Source organism: Vipera ursinii, assembly GCF_947247035.1.
Source record: "Vipera ursinii genome assembly, chromosome: 1".
NCBI lineage: Eukaryota > Metazoa > Chordata > Lepidosauria > Squamata > Viperidae > Vipera > Vipera ursinii.
In genome coordinates, this window is record NC_139512.1 from 43,624,067 (window position 1) to 43,645,065 (window position 20,999).

Here is a 20,999-nt window from a genome sequence, read left to right on the forward strand (position 1 = left end):
GGCCCTTGTACTCTCCCAGGCTTGGACTGAAAACATCTGTGAACTCTTGGCAGACTGAAGACAAGTTTGCTGCCTGTGTCCGGTGAATGCCGATTACTTGGATGCCCAATGCATCAAACCAATTGAGCCCTATGAGACTCATGCATTGGCCTTCCACCACAATAACATCTAGTAGGCCTGTAAACCCCTTGAACCTCACCGCTAATGTGGCTGCACCCTTGACTGCCACTCGGGAATTCTGGAAGTCTGTGAGTAAAATGTTAAATGGTCAAAGTTTGACCCATCTGTTGCTGTGGCTGTAAATGTGCTGCAAGGTTCCAATGGAGATTATGGACACAGCTGAGCCTGTGTCCAGTTCCATTTTACATGGAACTCCCTGAAGCTTGACTTGCAGTCGAAGCTTCTGCTTAAGAGGTCAGTGGGCACCAGTGCGAAACACGCTCCTGTGACTGGAGTAGAACCCTACTCAGTGTTGCCCCGGGGCCCTGGTACCTCTCCTGAATAATTCTTCCTGCTGACGGTCCAGATGGTGACCTTGGCAGATGGTGGCAATGTGGCCCGGTTTTCCACATGCCCAGCATGTTGCTGTTCGGAAATAGCATTCTGCACGTTGAAGGTGGTATCCGCAGCCCACGCACCTAGGGAATGGGACTGCCTTGTCAGATGGCCTCAGTCCCTTCTCCTGGTGTCTCTGTAGCTTGTCGACATCGTAGTTGGAGTCAATGTCTTCCATCCGCTCAGAGTCCTCATGGTGGACGGCTTCGGTGCTTGTGTGCTTTTGGAGGGCCACAGTGCCTTCCTGGCCCCTCCAGCAGCTTCGTCCACCATGACCTCCTTCAAGGCCTCCTGTAGTGAGAGAGTCTCCTTAGCAAAAAAAATTTTGTTGGAGCTCTTGGTTCCTGAGTCCACAGACTATTTGATCTCTTAGTCTCTCTTCCAAATCGGCAAAATTGCAAAGATGGGACGCCTGCCACAGAGCTGTGCTGAATTCCCTCGCTGACTCGCCGGGTTGTTGTTCACATTGCTTGAAGGCATGCCTCCACTCTATCACGGATAATTTCAGCTCAAAGTGGTCTTCAAGCTTTTTCTTCAAGTCCGCATAGGTGACAGACTCAAGTGGCACCGGGGCAACCAAGTTCTCGGTGATATCGAAGGTGGCTGGGCTGCACATGCAGAGGAGTGTCGCGGCCTTCAGCCCATCTTCACTGACTTGGTTGTGCGGAGGTAGTTTTCTATGAGGGAAATGTAGGATGCCCATCTCTCTGAGTGTGTCACGTCGAACTCTTTGAGCTTTCCATCTTTTGGCATAGTGAGTAGTCTTCGTGGTTTGTGTCTCACATTGCTTTGTGCTGCTGGCTTCTGCGTAGGCCCTAGGATGGATCCTTAGGGCGTGGTGGTCTCCAGTGTGGCTTGCTAGGCGGACCGAGATGGGGAACATAGTTCCTGCCAGGCTCTGTGCTGGCCTCAACCCCTAGTGATTTCAGGCTCTTATGATGAAGCAGCACATCCCATCCTCGTCTCCAGTGTTAAATATTCAATTCTTACTGGCATTAAGCAAGAGAAGGTGTTCAAACAGCAACAAGTTTATTCAGAGTCAGAACAGAACAGAAGCAAGCTAATAGCTGCTGCGCAGCTAATTATATGGTTGGCCTCTAGGTGGTGACCAATAGATTTAAAGTAGCAATCTCCCGCCCCAAACCTATTTAACAGCAAGTCTAGCTCAGCCAGCAACCGTTACATAACATACAAAAGTAGGTCAGCCATTAAGCAAGCAGTTAGACATAAAGCAAGTGATTTAAGCAGATAAGGCCAATACATTACAGTTTCCACAGGACCTCCATTTTTAAATATGCACACAGGAAGATTTTTTTTAAAAAAAATAGGATGGCAGTTACAACCATGATTAAAGTCCTACTTGTATGCACATCTGACATCAATTCATGTGCACAAAGGACAAGGATTTAACCATATAGTTTTGACTTTTTCACAGCCACCGCAGGGACACTGATATACATACATATGTATACACATGCACCACTGACATGTAAATGCACACAGATATATGCACAAGAGATTGCTGAATAATAATAGTAATAATTTATTAAATTTATATAGCTGTTGATCTCACATTTGTGAGTCTATGACACCTCTGCCTTCAGGAAATCATAGATTGGTGAGAGATGTTAAATTGAAGCTGAATTCACATGAGGCAGAAATGCTGTTTGTTTCAGTTCCCAATATGACTCCTTCTTTCAAGCCCTGGATGATGTTTAACATTAGCTTACTTGAATTCTAGTTTTAATGAAAAAAGGTAATATAAGATAGACATGCAGGCTGCATCTAACAACATAGAGAAATATTATTTAATGTTATGTAGATTTCTGTTTAAGGGACGCGGTGGCTCAGTGGGCTAGGACGCTGAGCTTGTCGATCAGAAGGTCGGCAGTTTGGCGGGTCGAATCCCGAGTGCCGCGTAGCAGAGTGAGCGCCTGTTACTCGTCCCAGCTTCTGCCAACCTAGCAGTTCGAAAGCACGTAAAAATGCAAGTAGAAAAATAGGGACCACTACGGTGGGAAGGTAACAGTGTTCCGTGCGCCTTTGGCGTCTAGTCATGCCGGCCACATGACCACGGAGACATCCTCGTACAAGCGCTGGCTCTTCGGCTTTGAAACGGAGATGAACACCGGCCCCTAGAGTCAGAAACGACTAGCATGCATGTGCGGGGGAACCTTTACCTTTACCTTTAGATTTCTGTTTAGCCTACATGTAGCAATTTCCCTAGAATTATTTTACAATAAAAGACCAGAGCTATCTTTTTAAAATAAACCAGTAGAGAACATTACTATAATTTATCACTCATCCCAATTGTGAAGAAAATACTCCCAATTTTTGTTTACTTGTTTCTAATAATCTGTACTAAATCATGCTGCAGTCAGAAGTGTTTTTAATTGGTCCTCCGAGTGACATTTGGTCTTCTGAGAGAAATTACTCAGACCTGAGTTTGCTGCCAAAAGAGGAATATGACATAACCTTTACAATAGCTTAAGTGTAATTATTATATGTCAGCGTTTTAGTTACCTTTAATGATGCTTATAGTAGGAAATAACACATAGAACATGACTTCATACTGAGTAATGTACATTGCATTTACCAGCAACGCATGCTTTACATTTTCTGTTAAAGGCAGTCTATACTTTTTTTTTCATAAGCCAGTTGTACATTCAGTTTAGAAGGGAAATGTTCAGTTTAAACTGAACATACATTCAGTTTATGTATCCTTATTTTTCCTTCCAGACAAAGGGCGAATATAACCCTTGTAATAAAGAGGTCTGGCATGAACATTCTACCCCAAGCCATTCAGAGTTTGTAAAAGAGCCTCAGTTTGAAGCATTTCTGCTATATTCTTACTAGCTGGTGGAAATAATTATAATGGTTAATAAGCCTTATTTTGGGACCTCTATAAAAATAATAATAAAAAGTATCTTAGTGGCATTGTCCCAAACTCTGTAGCATCTTGTGGAAGTTGCAACAGAAGGCAGGAGATGACAGTCACAAATATTGAGAAGGAAGAGATGAAGATGTCAGAGGAAAAGCAAGATCTTTCTCTCTCTCTCTGTCTATCTCTCTGTCTCTGTCTCTTTCTCTTCTCTCTCTCTCACACACAGACACAGACACAGACACAGACACAGACACACACACACACACACACACACACACACACACACAGAGAGAGAGAGAGAGAGAGAACTGAGAATAATTTAAAATACCGGTTTTGAACTTCCTGAAAGAAAACATTTTAGATAGACGGTTGGTTGACCTTTTGCCATTCTTTGGGAGCTTTAAAAGGCTTAGGAAAGTAAGAGAAAATCACTGAAATATGGAAAGAGATCATAGAGAACTGAGACAGTGGAGAATGTTAGAAAGGCACAGAAAGTAGGAGGAGGTTGGGGGATATGGTAAAGTGAGACTGCCCAGAGATTCTTCCAGCCTTATTAAAAGCAAATAAGACAACCCTGTTGTCTCTTCCTGACCAATAGAGGCTATAATACGGACATCTCTAGGAGGTTTTTGAGATATGGTAATCTTAAAGTGTTTCTTATATAGTAAATGGGAGTTTCTAGATTATAAAATGCTACTACTACTACTGTTACTAAAGTATTGCCACAGGGTTTCAAATGTCTTGGGGATAACAGTCATTACTCATAAGAACTGCCTGTCTATACTGACTCGGGAGATAGAAACTTTGACTAAAAATGACAAATCAGGGAAGGATTTATCCTTAATGTGGATATCAAAGACATTTTGCCTGAGTATAACATCTTAAAGTCAATACAATTGGAAAAACCTATTTAAGCCACTGAGTAAGTCCTCCTGCTCAGGGCTGGAATTCAATGAAAGCCAGAACAAATGTCTAGCCAGGCTCAGCTTGATCATATCCAGCTAAGGAAGCCAATCACCTTTCTGGATAATTGTTCTTGGTTCCCCCCTCCCCTTGCATTATTGTAGCCTGAGCTACATATAGTATTGTGATTCTGCTTTGAGCCAAACAAGGGGCATTTTGTCCTGTCCTTTTGCCTCAAGTCTGTTAAAGAATGATCTTTTGCTAATAAAAAGGCAAGCTATTTCATTGTAAAAGCCAGGTATTCTAAACAAGCTTCAGCTCAGGGGAATTTACTTTTGTCCTAAGGCATTTCAGGTGCCCTCGTGGGAATTGTTTCTGGAAAAGTAAAATGTCGGAAAGCATAAGGTTCTGGAATGGATTTTAGACTAGTAAAGATTATTTTACAATGTAATCTGCAAGATATGAAGGAGGCTTGTGTGCCCTAGAGGAACATCTTGGAGTTCCCATCACTTTGTGGTCTACCAGCTTACTCAGTGTGCTGGGTAGACTTGTGTCCCTTTGTGCTCCTGAGTCAAGGGGATTCGATGCACTCTGGCTGGCCTCTCCAGGTTGGCCCACGCCAGAGTCAGACTGTTCGGCAGAGTAGGCACAGCGGTTGCTGAAGTTCGGTTGGCTTGCTCCTTCAGGGCACCCATATTGCACTCCAGGGCTCCCCAGTTCTCCCTCCGGTTCTGCCTCAGTTAAGAAGGAAAAGTCCTAATAGTCCATGTGAGGACTGGCTTGGCCGCATGTTTGAGGACCTTGGGAGGGACTTATGATGCAGTTGTCACTTAGTGGCCGTTCTGGAAACCATTTCCTGAGCTGATCAATGTGTTGTCTGACAACTTGCCCTCCCTCCAACTCCGCTTCATAAGATAGGGGTCTGGATGCCTTGGAAATTTGACCAGGAACCCACAGATTCCCATGACCATAGTTCCTGGCCCAAACCCAATCGCCCATGTGCAGCCCCCTCAGGGGTTTTGGTCGAGAGGCTTCTGCTGCCACTCTATCTGGATGCAACCTGTCCAGTTTAGTAATCAAATGCCTCCCCCAATGTAGTTCTGCAGGACTTTTGCCTGTAGCAGTGCAGGGCGTAGAATGCTAGCAGAGTAAAAAAATCTGCCAATCTGTGATGCCAGTCACCTGTGACAATGCACTTGAGTACTTCCTTCATTATCCTCACCATGCGTTCAGCTTGACCATTAGAAGATGGATGAAAAGGTGCAGATGTTGCATGTCTGATGAGATTAGCTCTAAGGAAGGCCTGAAATTCAGCAGCAGTGAATTGGGCCCCATTGTCTGAAACTAAGACATCTGGCAACCCATGTGTGGCAGTTTTCTCAGCACCTGGATGGTCCTAGCAGTAGTCATGTTAGGAACTGGAATTACTTCCAGCCATTTGGAGTGGCTATCCACTACTATAAAGAAGAGCTGTCCCTGAAAGGGCCCAGCATAGTCTATGTGAACCCTAGACCAGGGAGTGTGCGTTTCCTCCCACCTGTGAACTGGAGCCTGTGGCATTTCAGGCCTAGATTGCTGGCATGTATAACAACCATGGACTTGAACCTCAATGGCCTTATCAAGGCCAGGCCACCAGAGGTAGCTTCTAGCTAAAGCTTTCATTCTGACAATAACTGGATGGCCACACCCCTTACATCTCAGTAAGAGAACTGCCTTGTCACTGTCCTCTCACTGGTGGCTATTTCAGTGTTGCGCATTGGACTGCTTTTAAAGTCGGTTGATTTCAGGTTCTTCCTCCTCGGAGAATTCTTTGGTGCATTTGGCATCCTCACAGTGGACTGTTTCTTCAAACTTTGATGATTTGGTGGGCAGCACTGTTTGAACGGCACCCCCGGCAGCTTCATCGGCCATCACCTCATCTTGTGCTTCAGAAAATGTTAAATTTGGCCTCGCAAAGAGTCTCTGCTGAAGTGTTCTGTACCGTAGACCGCAGATGAGCCGGTCTCATAGTTGCTCTTCTAAATTTGAAAATTTGAAAAGGCGTGTGGCCTGCCTCAGGCCTGCTATGAACTCGGAAACTGATTCACCTGGTTGCTGCAGTCTTTGGTCAAACTTGAACCACCAAACCATTTCAGACATCTTGGGCTGGAAGTGCCCGGTTAGCTTCTTTTTGAGGTCTGTATAGGAGACTGCTTCGATTGGTGTTGGCGTGAAAAGGTTCTTGGCCAAATCAAAGGTTGCTGGGCCACACACGCAGAGTAGCGTTGTGGCCTTCAGTCCTTCTTCCATGATCTGATTGGCCCTGAGGTAGTTTTCTACTTGTGATAGATATGATGGCCATTCCTCCGGGTGTTTCATGTCAAATTCTCTGTTTCCTGACCTTCGGCATTCTTTTGCTGGTTCCTGCATTCTTCTGGATCCTGCTTCCAGGCTCAGGGAATGTCCACTGAACATGAGGTCTCTAACGTAGTTTGCTAGCTGACCTTGAGAGGGGGGAAAATGCCTTTTCCCTCCGGCGTGTGCTGCCTTTCCCTCGTAGACTTCAACTCTTAATCAGTGAAGCAGGATCCCACCTTCGTCGCCACTGTTAAACAGTGGGTTCTTTGACGCAGGAATGAAGACGTGAAGCTGAGTACAAGGTAACTCATAGTTTATTTCATGCAGAAACTGTACTGGGGAAAAGGCTGCAACTAGCCGCAATATATAGTTTAGCCCCTAGGCGGCAGCCAATAGCTTTGAATCAACCATTGCCGCCTGGAGATAGCCAATTGCAGCACAGGAGACTTGTAGTCTGGGTTGCTCCAGCAACCCATGTGGTATTGTTTAAGAGCCCAGCACATAACAAATAGAACTTAAAGAATTAATCACTTTGCTATTTATATTAATATGTTTTTTAAAAATTAGGGTCTCTTTGTACTGGGCACAGCAACATTTGCCATTGCACTAGATGCTGTCTGCCTAAGAAAAACAAAAGTTTAGAAGAACAAAGTTAAGAGAGAGAAGAAAATTTTCCTCACATGATGAGATCTAAAATCACACATTTATTATTCCATTTAAATAAAAATTTTCTTCACATCCTGGAGCTTGCTTGCAGTGTTCAGTTCTACTTGTGAATGGTCCTCAGAAAGTCAGTATAAAATTCTTTTGAATCTACTAGTGAACATACATTGAACTCTTCCCATATATAGCCCTGCCTGAGCTACTCGACACCCTCTCAGGGTTGGCAGTGGAGTTTCCCAGACTTATAGTTCTGGGTGACTTCAACCTGCCTTCCCTGGGAGGGTCGTCAGAGTTAGCTTGGGAGTTCATGGCTTCCATGATGGCCATGGACATGACCCAAGTAATTCAGGGCCCAACTCATGGGGCGGGTCACACCCTTGACCTGATCTTTCTATCTGGACAATGGTTGGATGATTTTGGAGGGGGCTCGCCAACTGCTGTCCCCCTGTCATGGTCCGATCATTATCTCCTGCGGCTGGTCTTCCATTGTGCCACCCCCCGCTGCTGGGCTGTGGAACCGACCAGGTGGTTCCGTCCCAGGCGCCTAATGGACCCAGAACGGTTCCAGATGGCGCTTGGGTCCTTACCTGTCTCCCTCACTCACAGCCTGGTCGATGCCTTGGTGGATGCCTGGGAAAGGGCAGCCACTGAGGCACTCGACCGTGTTGTACCCTTGCGACCCCAGACTCGGCACAGATCCCGTTGGGCCCCATGGTTTTCCGTGGAGCTCCGGGAGATAAAGCATCGGAGACGGGGTCTAGAAAGTGGTTGGAGGTCCACCCGGTCTGAATCTGACCGATTGCTACTAAGAGCCTTTACAAGGTCTTACCTCGCTGCGATGAGGACGGCGAAGTCTAATTACTTCGCTGCCCTCATCGCGTCCGCATATAATCGCCCAGCCGCCCTGTTTAGGGTGACTCGCTCTCTCCTTAATCGGGAGGTGAGGGAGGAACCCTTACAGGGACGGGCTGAGGAGTTTAGTCATAATCTGGTGGATAAAATCGCTCAGATCCAGACCGGTTTGGACTCTGACTGGGCAGAGTCTGGCATGGAGGAATCAAGCGGTCTTGAGCATGTTATCTGGACTGAGTTCGACCCTGTCTCCCCCAATGACATGGACAGGATCATGAGGACACTGAGTTCTACCACCTGTTTACTGAACCCATGCCCCTCCTGGCTGGTCTATGCGGCTTGGGAGGAGACACGAGGCTGGTTCCAAGCAGTAATATCTGCTTCCTTGAAGGAGGGTACCTTTCCCACTGCTTTGAAGGAGGCGGTGGTGAGGCCCCTCCTCAAGAAGCCTGTCCTGGATCCGGCTGTTTTAAATAACTATCGTCCGGTCTCCAACCTTCGCTTTTTGGCGAAGGTTGTTGAGAGTGTGGTGACACATCAGCTTCCTCTGTTCCTGGAGGAAACTGATTATCTTGACCCATACCAATTGGGTTTCAGGCCCGGGTACAGCACGGAGATGGCATTGGTCGCACTGGTGAATGATCTCTGGCGGGTTCGGGACAGGGGTTGTTCCTCTGTCCTAGTCCTATTAGATCTCTCAGCGGCTTTCGATACCATCGACCATGGTATCCTACTGCGGCGTCTCAGGGGGTTAGGAGTGGGAGGCACTGTTCTACAGTGGTTCTCCTCCTACCTCCTGGGCCGCTCGCAGTCAGTGTTGATGGGAGGGCAGAGGTCCACCCCGAGGTCTCTCGTTTGTGGAGTCCCCCAGGGGTCGGTTCTCTCTCCCCTCCTGTTCAACATCTACATGAAACCGCTGGGCGAGCTCATTCGTGGTTTCGGGGTGGGGTATCATCAGTACGCTGATGATACCCAACTTTTTCTCTCCACCCCAAACCAACCCAGTGATGCACTCGATGTGATGTCCCGTTGCCTGGAAGCAGTCCAGGTTTGGATGGGGAGAAACAGGCTTCGTCTCAATCCTGCCAAGACTGAGTGGCTGTACATACCGGCATCTCGGATAAACCAGGTTGTTCCACCACTAATGATGGGGGGTGAGGTGTTACCCCCCATTGATAGGGCTCGCAACTTGGGCGTCCTCTTGGATTCACGGTAAACTGCCCTGAGTCCTACGGGAATAGGGCGGTATACAAGTTTAAATAATAAATAATAAAATAAATAAATAGCAAGTCAAAAATATTCCAGAACACATTTGAAAAATGTGTATTCATTGTATATTCTGATTTGTGGTAAAGCTGGGGTTTTACTAATTAGCAAGTCTTCCCTATAGTTGTTGAGCTGTTTGTCTATTTTAACCATTCATAGCAGATAACAGTGAGAAACACTACATGGGACAAGTTTGAATCTCATGATTCCCTCCAGTATCTGAAAACATCAGTATTTCAGTTCATATAAATGAAAATGCTTTCTAGATACACATACATTTTGATATTATTTTCAGTTTTCATGTGCTGCAGCAACAGTTTCTTTCAGTAACCTGGAACAATAGCTACTGAAATATTAGCAAGAGTATGTAGGTAAATCATTTTTCCAAGGCCCTACTTTCTCCTGGACAAATCTTTTAATTCCCTTAGTTCATTTACTTCCTACAGCCAACTTGTAGTTTTGATGGTCTGTTGCTAATATCCTGCCAAACATATGCACTAATTAGAAGCCCTTAATAAAACCACCAATGTGCTCTCTTTTCTGGTGGGATTAGGTTATCTTTGCTGAGCAAGGCACATTGTGTGTGCCATTGCCATTTCATCTTAGCATGGCACACAATTGCTACATGGGTTCCTTGTTCATTTCATGCATGAAAATCCATTTGTGAAACAAATGTAAAAAACATTTAGCAAGTAAAACCAAAAGCGCAGAGTTCTTGGCCTCGGAGAAGAGCTTTATGTCACCTCCTGGCCAAAAGTAAAACAAGATAAAAAATAAATTGCACTGCTAATGTGGTAGGAAAGTTAAGGCGCAACCCAAAATGGCTGTTACATAAACTTTTGAAAGATAATTGGTAATAGTATAACTCTTGATTCGTTTTTTACAAATTTCAGTGGCAGCCATAAACTCTTGTCTAGATTACTGAAATATGATGTGTGTGGAACTAAATTTGAAGACAATTGAAGAAGTTCTGTTGGCAGCATTTTCTGTTATGTATTTATTAACCACATTCTTATACCAGCCAAGTACTCTCATAAATGCCACTTGATGATAACTAAATGCAGTATGCCATTAAATTGTGCACAGCTTTAATAGGTCACCATTTGTTTACTTGTTTTCACACCAACATTAAGTAATGTGGGCAATTAATTGGCCACAAAGGAAGATGATTTTCCTTATTGCATAAGTCATCTTCTTGTGCAGGATTTTTACAGATCTGGTTTGTTATTTTCATTTTTAAAAAAATATTCTTACAAACTGTGTCTCCTCTATGAAAGTGTGTCTGTGTCTGTGTCTCTCTCTGTGTGTGTATAATGAAAAAGATGATTGCAAGTACAAAATAGCAATATAAAGGAGAACTTCAGCATTGCATTTATTTTTCAAAGGAGGGAAATACAACATCAATATCCTTGACAGAAATGAAAGAAGACCTTAAGCAGATTCGATACTTTTCTTGCATTAGTTCCTTTGCTTGGTTTTTTTTTAAGAGAATTTGAGTTTTTTAGATTACTGAGGACGATGCAGATGAAAATGGCTTAGAAATTAGAGCCTCAAGGAAGAAAAGTCTGGATAGCAGAGACATCCTGAGAGGAGATGAACAATGTCTAAAGAGGGGGCACAAGTGTGTGAGTGAAGTCCTGTCTCATTTTGTGTGTGCAATGCATGTTAGTCATGTCAAAAAGGGGTACATTTTCAGTTATTCTGTTTCACCCTCCATTTGGACAATGTGGACACTCCTGGACAGGCAAGAGTGACTAGGGAAAATGCTCTGGTCTGTTTGAAACTGTTAATTTGAAAGTTCAAGTTAGCACTCAAAGAGAATATATAACTGGCATGCATGTGATACAAGACTTATTAATCTGTTGCATTTTCACATTCAAGAGGGGAAAAAAATCCCTTGGGAATCCCAGATTCCTGTTTCTTGAATTCTGAATGCGCATTCGAATATTGCATATACTTGTAGTTGGGAAGCAGTCAATACTATATTGACTTGCAAGGTAGTCTCTAGAGCAGGGGTCTCAAACTCAATTTCATTGAGGGCCGCATCAGCACTGTGGTTGCCCTCAGGGGGCCAGGTAGGTATGGCCAGGGTGGGTGTGGTCTACTGGGTGGGCGTGGCTAAAGTGTGTATGGCCTACTGGGTGGGCATGGCCAGCTCTACATTGTTCGCATCAAGGGTGCCTATGGGGGCCTGGGCAGGAGTGGGACAGATCTGAGGGTCTCTGGCAGAAGGAGGGTCTCTGGGTCAGGGCCAAGGCAGTGGGGGCCGTTCCCTCACTGTTTCCAGGATGGCTTCGCGGGCCACATGAAACCACTTCGTGGGCCGGATCCGGCCCCCGGGCCTTGTGTTTGACATGTCTGCTCTAGAGTATCTGGATTGTCTTCCTATAAACATGAGAAGGAAGCAAAAATGAACGCATAACTATATTGATTTGCTATGTATAGTGGGAAAGTTGGCAAAATCATGCTTGCAAGAGATGAGAGGCAGCAGTGAGCAAAATTTGAAAAGTGCAGCACTTTGTGCTATGCAAACAGTACGTAAACCAGATTTCTGTTCTTCAGGTTACCAAGTAATGTATGAATATGAGAAAAAAGTTTATTCTAAACTTCTCAATTTAGAAGAAATATATAAAGAGGCAAAGATTTTTGAATTGTGGAACATTTTGCACAACTATGCTGAATGTAATAAAAATGTTATATGGTAGAAAGAAAGTATACGTGATAATTAAATTGAATGTATTGGAAATGGTTTAATGCCGAACAGAGAGTAAGATAAGAAGAATACATGATATTTCTTTTATTTTTTATTGTAGTTATGGATGAAAGTATAAGATGATTGTAGTGATGGTAGATATGTGTCAACTGAGGACATAAATGCACATGCATTTTCATGAAGCTGTGTTGTATACCAAGATTGAACTATTTTGAGTGAACGTTACATTACATGATAAACTGAGGATTGAAAATCAAGGTATCAAAGTAGCTGAGAGAGAAAATGGAGCAAACAATTCTGTGTTGTATATAAAAACTGATAAGTTAGAGTATCTAACTGGCTTCTGTATCTTGCAAAATGGAGCATCTTGCATCTTTTTGAGATGCGTCAATGTAAATCAGTGCACTGCTGGGTACCCATACTGTTTGAAGGAATCTATTTTATTTTATACTTAAAAGTGTTACAGCTGCACAACTCCAATGGACTCTGGGAGAAGCTTTAACTCACTGATAGAGGAATACAACTTTGTATGTAGAAACTGAGAGTCATTTTGTATCAGAGAGGTCAAGTAGTAGACAATTGGTATTTTTTTTTAATTGCCTGGAACTTTAGATTAAAGCACTGGCAGCAAGGTCCATCAAACTGTCATTTGGGAGACAAGATATTTTGTTCAGCTACAATATATTCTGCTCTCAATTTGCTTTTAATTTTTTTTGTAGCGGGTTATGAATGCTACCAGTGCAGGAGTCAACCCTGTTGGAGATTCTTCTAATAGCAGCAGCCACTGGGACCTTGGAAGTGCCTTTTTCTTTGCAGGAACTGTCATTACTACTATAGGTATCTATTTATGCATTTATATTAATTTATATTTCTGAATGATTTTGTCCTGGTATGACCATATGGGGAAAGTGGGTTTTATATAGCCTATCAACTACTACTTTAAGAGAGGTCTGAAGTATGGACCCAAACCACGGAGTCTAAATCAATAAATAAAAGGCACCACTCCAAATAAAATGAATTAATCAGGAACAAAACTATAGAATATTCCAACAGATGTATCAGGTAGCCAAAAGAAGGCAAAGAAAGGAGGTTCCCTTTGTCTTGAAAGAATAATGAGAGTGACTCTGTTGACAATAAAGAAAAAGGTTTAAAGTAGGGTTATTTGACTGTCAGCTGCAGAACACTGGAAGCCTTCATTCTGTTTTGTGCATAAGTGCGCACTTAACGTGCACACACAGTCCATATTGCTTAGTTTACCTTTGAAAATAATAGACAGCAGCATCTTTTTACGAAGCCAAAGCTGACTTTTGTTATCTCTGTTTATCAAACTGAAAAAAAATGCTAATATTTTTTGGTGAAATGACTCTTATAATTCAGTCCCACTATCTAAGATTAGCAGGGTAATTGTTCTGGAACTAGAACCGAACTATTGTTCATTTGAGATACATAAGGGCTGCTGTTGCGTGATGCTGTTTAGCCATCTCATTCAATAATAGCTTTCTTTTGTGCTCCTCACCAGTTGAATTAGAACCTTGCTAACTGGCAGAGTTTTGCAATTTTAGAATAGCTGTACTTAAGTGGTAGAAATTATTTTTTGGCTCTTAAAAAAGAGTGCATGCAGGCACACCCCTCTTTCAGGTGAGTACCATTAAGAGCAAAGGCAGATCTACCAGTGAATGGGGACTCCATTTCAAATGCAGAAGAGTCATTCTCCCAATGGACAGATGTAATGATGAATAAACATCCCAGATCCGGAGCTGCAGGCTTACTAAGCAAATAAGTGTAAGAAGCACCCAGCTGGGTTGGAGCAAAGGTCTATTAAGCTGAACATCTGGTTCTCCACAGTGATCAACCAGCTGCACCCAGGGCAGCAAGTAAAGTTATTATAATTATAGAGGAATTTAGAAATAAATGACTGCAACCCATATTGAAGCAAAGCTTACGGAATTATCTGTGCAGCATTTAAAACTACAGTCCTGCCTTCCCTGGTTGCAAATTTGGGTCTTCCTTTGGTAAGAGAAGAGAGCCCAGTTGAGTGAGTTGGGATGGGGAGGAATTCAAAAGTTCATTATGATTGCATATAATTAAGTCCTAAAAAGATTAAATGGTACAAGACTTTCTCAGATAAGCTAAATTGTAAAAAAAGGAACTTTAACTTGTGATGAGTGCAGATTTTCGTTTTAAAAGGTTATGCAGCTGGGTTAATGTGCGTTGGACAGTGAACTCAATTATGTGACTGAGCTATTTAAGTTAGATCTAAACATGATTTTTTAAGGATAATGATTGGATAACTTAACAGTAAGGAGTTACTAATAATAAACATCATGATAAAACAGAAAATGGGCTCAAATTGAAAGGGAAAAGTGTGGGGTCTGAACAAGGTTGCTGAAGAAATGGATTTGGTAGGCAATAATGCCTGAACAACATGCTAATTGCTGCTTTATAGTTCTCTATGTTGCAGAACAATAGCAATATGGTACAATAGAATATTTCTTTTATTAATACAGTTCTGGTATCCTTCCTTCCTTCCTTCCTTCCTTCCTTCCTTCCTTCCTTCCTTCCTTCCTTCCTTCCTTCCTTCCTTCCTTCCTTCCTTCCTTCCTTCCTTCCTTCCTCATTAATATTTTATTTGTTAAAACATTGAAGAAAGTGAATAAATTGTTACATAAAAGAAAGATAAAAAAGATATCATGAATCAAAAATGAAATAAATACACCAGTAAATAAACCAAGGATTTACAATAACAGAATAAAAATATTCTATTATTGTAAAAAATAACAATAAAAAATAAACATTAAACAAAACAAAACAGAAAAAAGAGTTGGAAGAAACCTTGGAAGTTTTCTAGACCAACTCCTTGCTCAAGCAGTTGACCCTAGACCATTTCAGGCAAATGGTTGTCCAGTCTCTTCTTAAAAACCTCCAATGATAGAGCACTCACAACTTCTGAAGACCAGCCATTCCATTGGTTAATTGTTCTCAGTGTCAGGAAGTTTCTCCTTAGTTCTAGGTTGCTTCTGTCCTTGATTAGTTTCCATCCATTGCTTCTTGTCCTGCCTTCAGGTGCTTTGGAAAATAGGTTGTCCCCCCTCTTCTTTGTGGCAGCCCCTCAAATATTGGAAAACTGCTATCATGTCACCTCTAGATCTTCTCGCTAGAGCAGACATTCCCAATTTCTGAAACTGTTCTCCATATGTTTTAGCTTCTGGCCCACTAATTATCTTTGTTGCTCTTCTCTGCACTCTTTCTTGAGTCTCAGCATCTTTTTTATATTGTGGTGACCAATACTGGACTAAAACAATTATAATCAGATTTATAATTAATAAATTAAATGCAAATGACTAAGTTTATTATATCATCTCAAGAAATAACTAAAGCTCTTTATACAATTCTAAGTATGATATTAATATTGCTATAAAATATTTTTGTCCTTGTTCCAAAACATAATCAAGTACTATGAGAAGCAAAAAAGGGGGAGAGTGAGGGGAAAAAAGAATCAAATATAAGAATACGATCCTAAAAAAGGAAAAAAAAATCAATCAAAATATTAAGAAATGACATACGTAGTTCTAAAATCCCTTCCATTGTATCTCAGTGGTGATTGCCTCAAAATATTTATAAAAATTGAAATGGCTTCTAATCATTGTCTTTCTGTCAATTATTTTCCTCTTAAAAACCATAAATATCTGAGTTTGCCTTGCTGAATGACATATAACATAAAAGAGAATGATTCTTAATTGTACTGGCATGTGGTGTGTGCAGAAGACAGATGTTGAGCTTTGGTAGGTTTATGGTATCAAAATTCTAGATCAGGGGTCCCCAACCTTGGTGGGGAGCCTTGGTGGAGCAGTGGGCTAATGCCTCCTTAAGTAACACCAGCTGCCTGCAATTAGTGCAGGTTCGCATCCCACCAGGCTCAAGGTTGACTCAGCCTTCCATCCTTCCGAGGTAGGTAAAATGAGGACCCAGATTGTTGGGGGCAATTAAGCTGACTTTGTAATAATGCCGCTTGGGGTTTGTGTGTGTGAAAGCCCTAATAAGCTGGCATATACATAGAATGAAGGCTACTGCTAAGCTTGTAAGCCGCCCTGAGTCTTCGGAGAAGGGCGGGATATAAATGGAATTAAAAAAAAACAAAAAAAACCCCGGTCTGTGGACCAGCACCGGTCCGCGGCATGCCAGAAACTGGGCCATGCAAGCAAGCGAGCCTCCTTCCACAGAATGCAGGCAGCACACAAAACCACATCCCCTCCAGTCCATGAAAAAACCTTCCTCCACGGAACTGGTCCCTGGTGTCCAAAGAGTTGGGGACCTCTGTTCTAGTCGATTATAGGTGGCAAAAAAGAGTCACTGTTTTGTATTTCTTTGTTGCCATCTATTAGTCATCTAGATTTTTGAAACCCAAATACAGCAAGTCTAATTTTTATACATATCTCCATTACTCTTAATTTTTTTTAAAAAAAATGCTACTAGAGAATAATGAGAGATGGATGTTATAACTGCAACATCATTTCTGGATATTATCACAGCATTTGCATGTTAAGTGTTTATATTCCTAAATCAAATGCAGGCAACCCATTTTTAATAATAGCTGGATAGGGGATTCTTTACAGATTGCAGTACATATTTTAAGTTATAAAATATTGAATACAGTTTATACTTTCTAAAGAGTGCAACCAAACATTAAATCCACATCTTGAATTTAAAACTATGTAGTGTCTCATATTTAACAGTTCTGCTTGTACCACCTGTTCAGCCTACAGTTTGCTGTGAACATTTTGCTTTAGTTTTGTTTATTGAATGTGAATTTTTAAAAAGCTATCAGCCATTACTATTACTTTATGGCAAGCTAAGTTCTATCTTCTTTTGAAGTTTTAAGTGATATTAAACATTTATAAATCCATCATTGTAAGTATATCATTATGAAGTGCTAGAAATTTTGCCATATAGACATTGGCATCTGTATTTCAGAAACACAAATCCCTATCTGCTTTATTTTGTCTCTAATTCTGTTTTTCCTTCATTTTGTCTTCTGAAGTGTATAACTATATTGTGCATCTTAAATGTGTTTAAAAGCTTCTCAGTAAAGATAATCTTAAAATATGGAAAAATGAAATAAAAGCAGGTACAAGGATTAATATCATGCTCACAATATATTTCACTTAAATTGTTGGCAAAACAAATTAAGCATGCTGACTTATAATTCTAATAGTCAAATTCCTGGGCTGAAAAAGGGGAGAATATGAAGCTGTTAATATACAGTCCTCATTCCATGTTTAATCTTGGCTTTTAATATCACATGGCAAGCTGATGCTTGAATTTCCATGATACCGTGTCCTAAGATATGATTAAGTTAATTTCAGATAGTTGAGGTTTTACTTTAAAAAAAAATGATGGCCTGAAATCATAGAAATAGACAGCAATGCATTATAAAATCACATTTTTCTGTGTTTTTTTAATGGCACATGTTGGTTATAGCAGTGTTTTTCAAACTTGGCATCTTTAAGATATGTTTATCTGAACTCCCAAAATTCCTCAGCTAAAAGTTGGTATCACTTTTAGCTTGATTATATAGGCTATACCGAGGTTCTTCAGAAACCTAGCATGTTTTATTCATTTGGATTTCTGTTAGAAGTCACCAAGACATGGTATATCATTTTAGGCAATTTGCTGCAATTTGCTGCCAAATTATGGCAGTGGGTTCAAAGGGAGGGACACAGGAGTCCTCAAAAAAGAGAATGGCCGGCATATGCAAGCTGCAGCATTCTTACTCTGCTTTGAGAAGCTGTGGGTCTTTGGCATGTGCAAAAGAATTGGTTTGAATGTATCCACCCCTGTTTAGCTGCATTCCTTTCTCCTCCTCACAATCTTCAGAAGAGAGTTCACAACCAATTTCTTCTTTTTTCTCAACAGGTTATGGAAATATTGCCCCAAGCACAGAAGGCGGAAAAATTTTCTGTATTTTGTATGCCATCTTTGGAATCCCACTTTTTGGCTTTCTGCTAGCTGGCATAGGGGACCAGCTTGGAACCATCTTTGGGAAAAGCATTGCACGAGTTGAAAAGGTCTTTCGAGTAAGATTGAGCCATTTATTCCCCCCCACTCCTTTTCTCCATTAGTTCTGAAGCTTAATAGCAAAGGAGTTACCATATGTTTCTGAAAAATGTGGCTTGATGGGACCCAGTGATGCCACCTGTCTCATAGATATGTACTGGTAGCAATAACACTTAGACTTATATACTGCTTCACAGCCCTCACTAAGTGATTTACAATCTGGGTTCTCATTTTACCAACCTCAGAAGGATGGAAGGCTGAGCTGGGGTGAGAATCGAACCACCAAACTACAGGCAGCCTACAGTCAACAGAAATAGCCTGCAGGGCTGCATTCTAACCACTGAGCCACCACAGCTCATATCTTCACAGTTTAGGAAAACTGTTGTTATAAAAGTTACTGAATTCATAGCTAGGTAGGATTGAGGAACTTTCTGGAAAAAAAATAATGAATGTGTGAGTTGCAACAGAACATTGGCAGCTTTGTGTTTTGCCAGAGGGCATTCCTTCCAAGTATCTCTGACTAGTCCAAGAGTTTTCAGGCTGCCAAGTAACCTTAAATTAAATGTAATGTATACATGTTGTTAAAAAGCTATTTTGTCACTTCCTACTTCTTTCTTTGGCATATTTCTTGAATATCAAGGGATAATTGTCTTGGCAATTAACTGAATTCATATCTTCTGTTTGATATTGTTTGCTAATTCTACAAAAGAAATTGAGATTTAGATCAGGAAGGGAATTATTTTATTCCTTGCAACTTGTTATAATTGAACTCTGTGTGTGTGTGTGTGTGTGAGAGAGAGAGAGAGAGAGAGAGAGAGAAAGAGAGAGAGAGAGACATACACACAGAATATGTGTGTTTAATGATTTAATCTAGAGTCATCCCAATTCACATCAATTGCAGTGGAAGTGAAAACTATTCACTCTCTAAAGTGCTTCGATCAGCAGATGGGAATGATCCAACTGATAACCTCTGGATTCTTCTTTGTTTCACTATCCTCCAAATTCTAAGGTTAAAAACTAGTTTATTGTTCTCTTTGAATGCTTATTTTCTTTGCACAGGAAGATTTTATCTGAAATAGCCTTCAGTAATGACTGCAGTTTACCTTCACTTTACCTGCAGTCTGAAATTATATGACCCCTGAAAAAATTATTTATTTCATCTGCTGTTTTGTCTGAAGAGTCAAGTGTTTATGAGAGGAAAAAGCAGGAAAGAAAGGAATTAAAAAAACATTTTATTATTACACAATCTCTAGTTTTCCATAAACTGTACTGTCTAAGTAGTGTTTCTCAGCCTTGGAAGTTGAAGATGTGTGGACTTCAACTCCCAGAATTCCCCAGCAACCAGTGTGGAATTGAAGTCCATACATCTTCAACTTGTCAAGGTTGAGAAATAGCAGTCTAAGGAAACTGTTCACATCTGAAAGTTGTATTCAAAGTAAATTATACCACATCCTTGTCTCAGAACAAGAATGGATGTGGAGGTACTGTACCTGGTTGATTCTCTCCCTTCCAGCTGCTAACTAAATTGACCATATTTCACAATATTTTAATATTTCCTGTTTGAGCTAGAGGGAAATCCCAATTCTGAAAATGTTTTTCACTTACGAATGAAGGCAAATATACATTTCCCAGGATAATGTTGCAGGGTTGGTCACCGGGACCAGTGACTTCATCTTCTGAGCTTTTAGACATGTGTTGGAGCCCAACCTCAGGGAACCTCTCTCTAGCAGAATGTTCTGGAACTGTTCCTTCTGGTAGAGAGAAGTTCCTTGAGGATGAGCTCCAGCATGAGTTTGAAAGGTTGGAAGATTAAACCTCTGGTCCTGGTGACCGAGCCAGATTGGATCCTGCACTTGTTTCACTTGTTCAGATCTTCTCAGTTGAATATTTCATATTTCATCTTCTCTATGCTTGGTTGTATGTTTCTATGTCTGTATTTGTGTATGGGGGCAGGAAGGGAACAACAATATAATATGACATTTCGTTTCATCAATGTTCTGTAACAGCCTTCTCTAAGCCAATATTGTCCAAATATTTTGGGATTATATCACTAGAGTTTTCAGCCAGCATGGCAACAGCTGATTGTGAATAGTGGGAGTTGGACTTCCAACATATCTAGAATACTGCAAGTTAGGAAAAGCTAATTTTAAAGTTGCTGTACCCCAATGCAACTGAACTTTATCTGAAACCAGTCCTGCTATATTTGGAAGTATAGCATGCCCACACTGGACAAGAAAAAAAAATCCTTTAATTTTATACTAATATATTGATGACTAACTTTTATATTGTCGAGAATAAATTTCTATACTGTTGAGGATAACTATATTATTTTAATCATTCAAGGGCAGGGTGTTCAACATTCTTGGTATTGAATCAGGCTGAATAATAAAATTATCAACCTGCAATTGAAAATGGAGCTGTAGGATGGCTGTGGTATTGTGCCTTTAGGAATGAGCACAAACCTCTCCTTTATGTGAACCAGTGAATCAGAAAAGAGCTGGAAGGGACCTTGGAGGTCTTCTAGTCCAACCCCCAGCTGAAACAGGAAGCCCTATTGGCTGTTGATTTGATATAGATTTCAAAAGTATGGTTTTCTTTGATGAAGGTAGATGTGAAGTTCCCATTTGAAACAGCTTTATAAAACTTTGCAAACTATGAAACCTTTAACAGAGATGCAGATATGTCATTATGCCATAGTGTAGGAATTGGGTTTCTGTTCAGGCACTATGGGGGATACTGGCCCTTATATGATGTAAAACATTTCAGTAAACA

The 20,999-nt window shown here is 41.3% G+C and overlaps 1 protein-coding gene across 3 annotated transcripts in view; it reads left to right on the forward strand.

Annotated features, from left to right (window-relative positions):
• Positions 1 to 20,999, forward strand: part of KCNK10 (potassium two pore domain channel subfamily K member 10) — a gene marked incomplete at its 5' end in the record, with an annotated part of 72,027 nt that overhangs the window by 35,334 nt on the left and 15,694 nt on the right. For all 3 annotated transcript variants that reach the window (XM_083350364.1, XM_083350365.1, XM_083350366.1), the window contains 2 exons: positions 12,893 to 13,010; positions 18,087 to 18,247. In XM_083350364.1, coding sequence (XP_083206490.1) covers positions 12,893 to 13,010; positions 18,087 to 18,247 — 279 coding nt within the window. The remainder of the gene's footprint in view (positions 1 to 12,892; positions 13,011 to 18,086; positions 18,248 to 20,999) is intronic.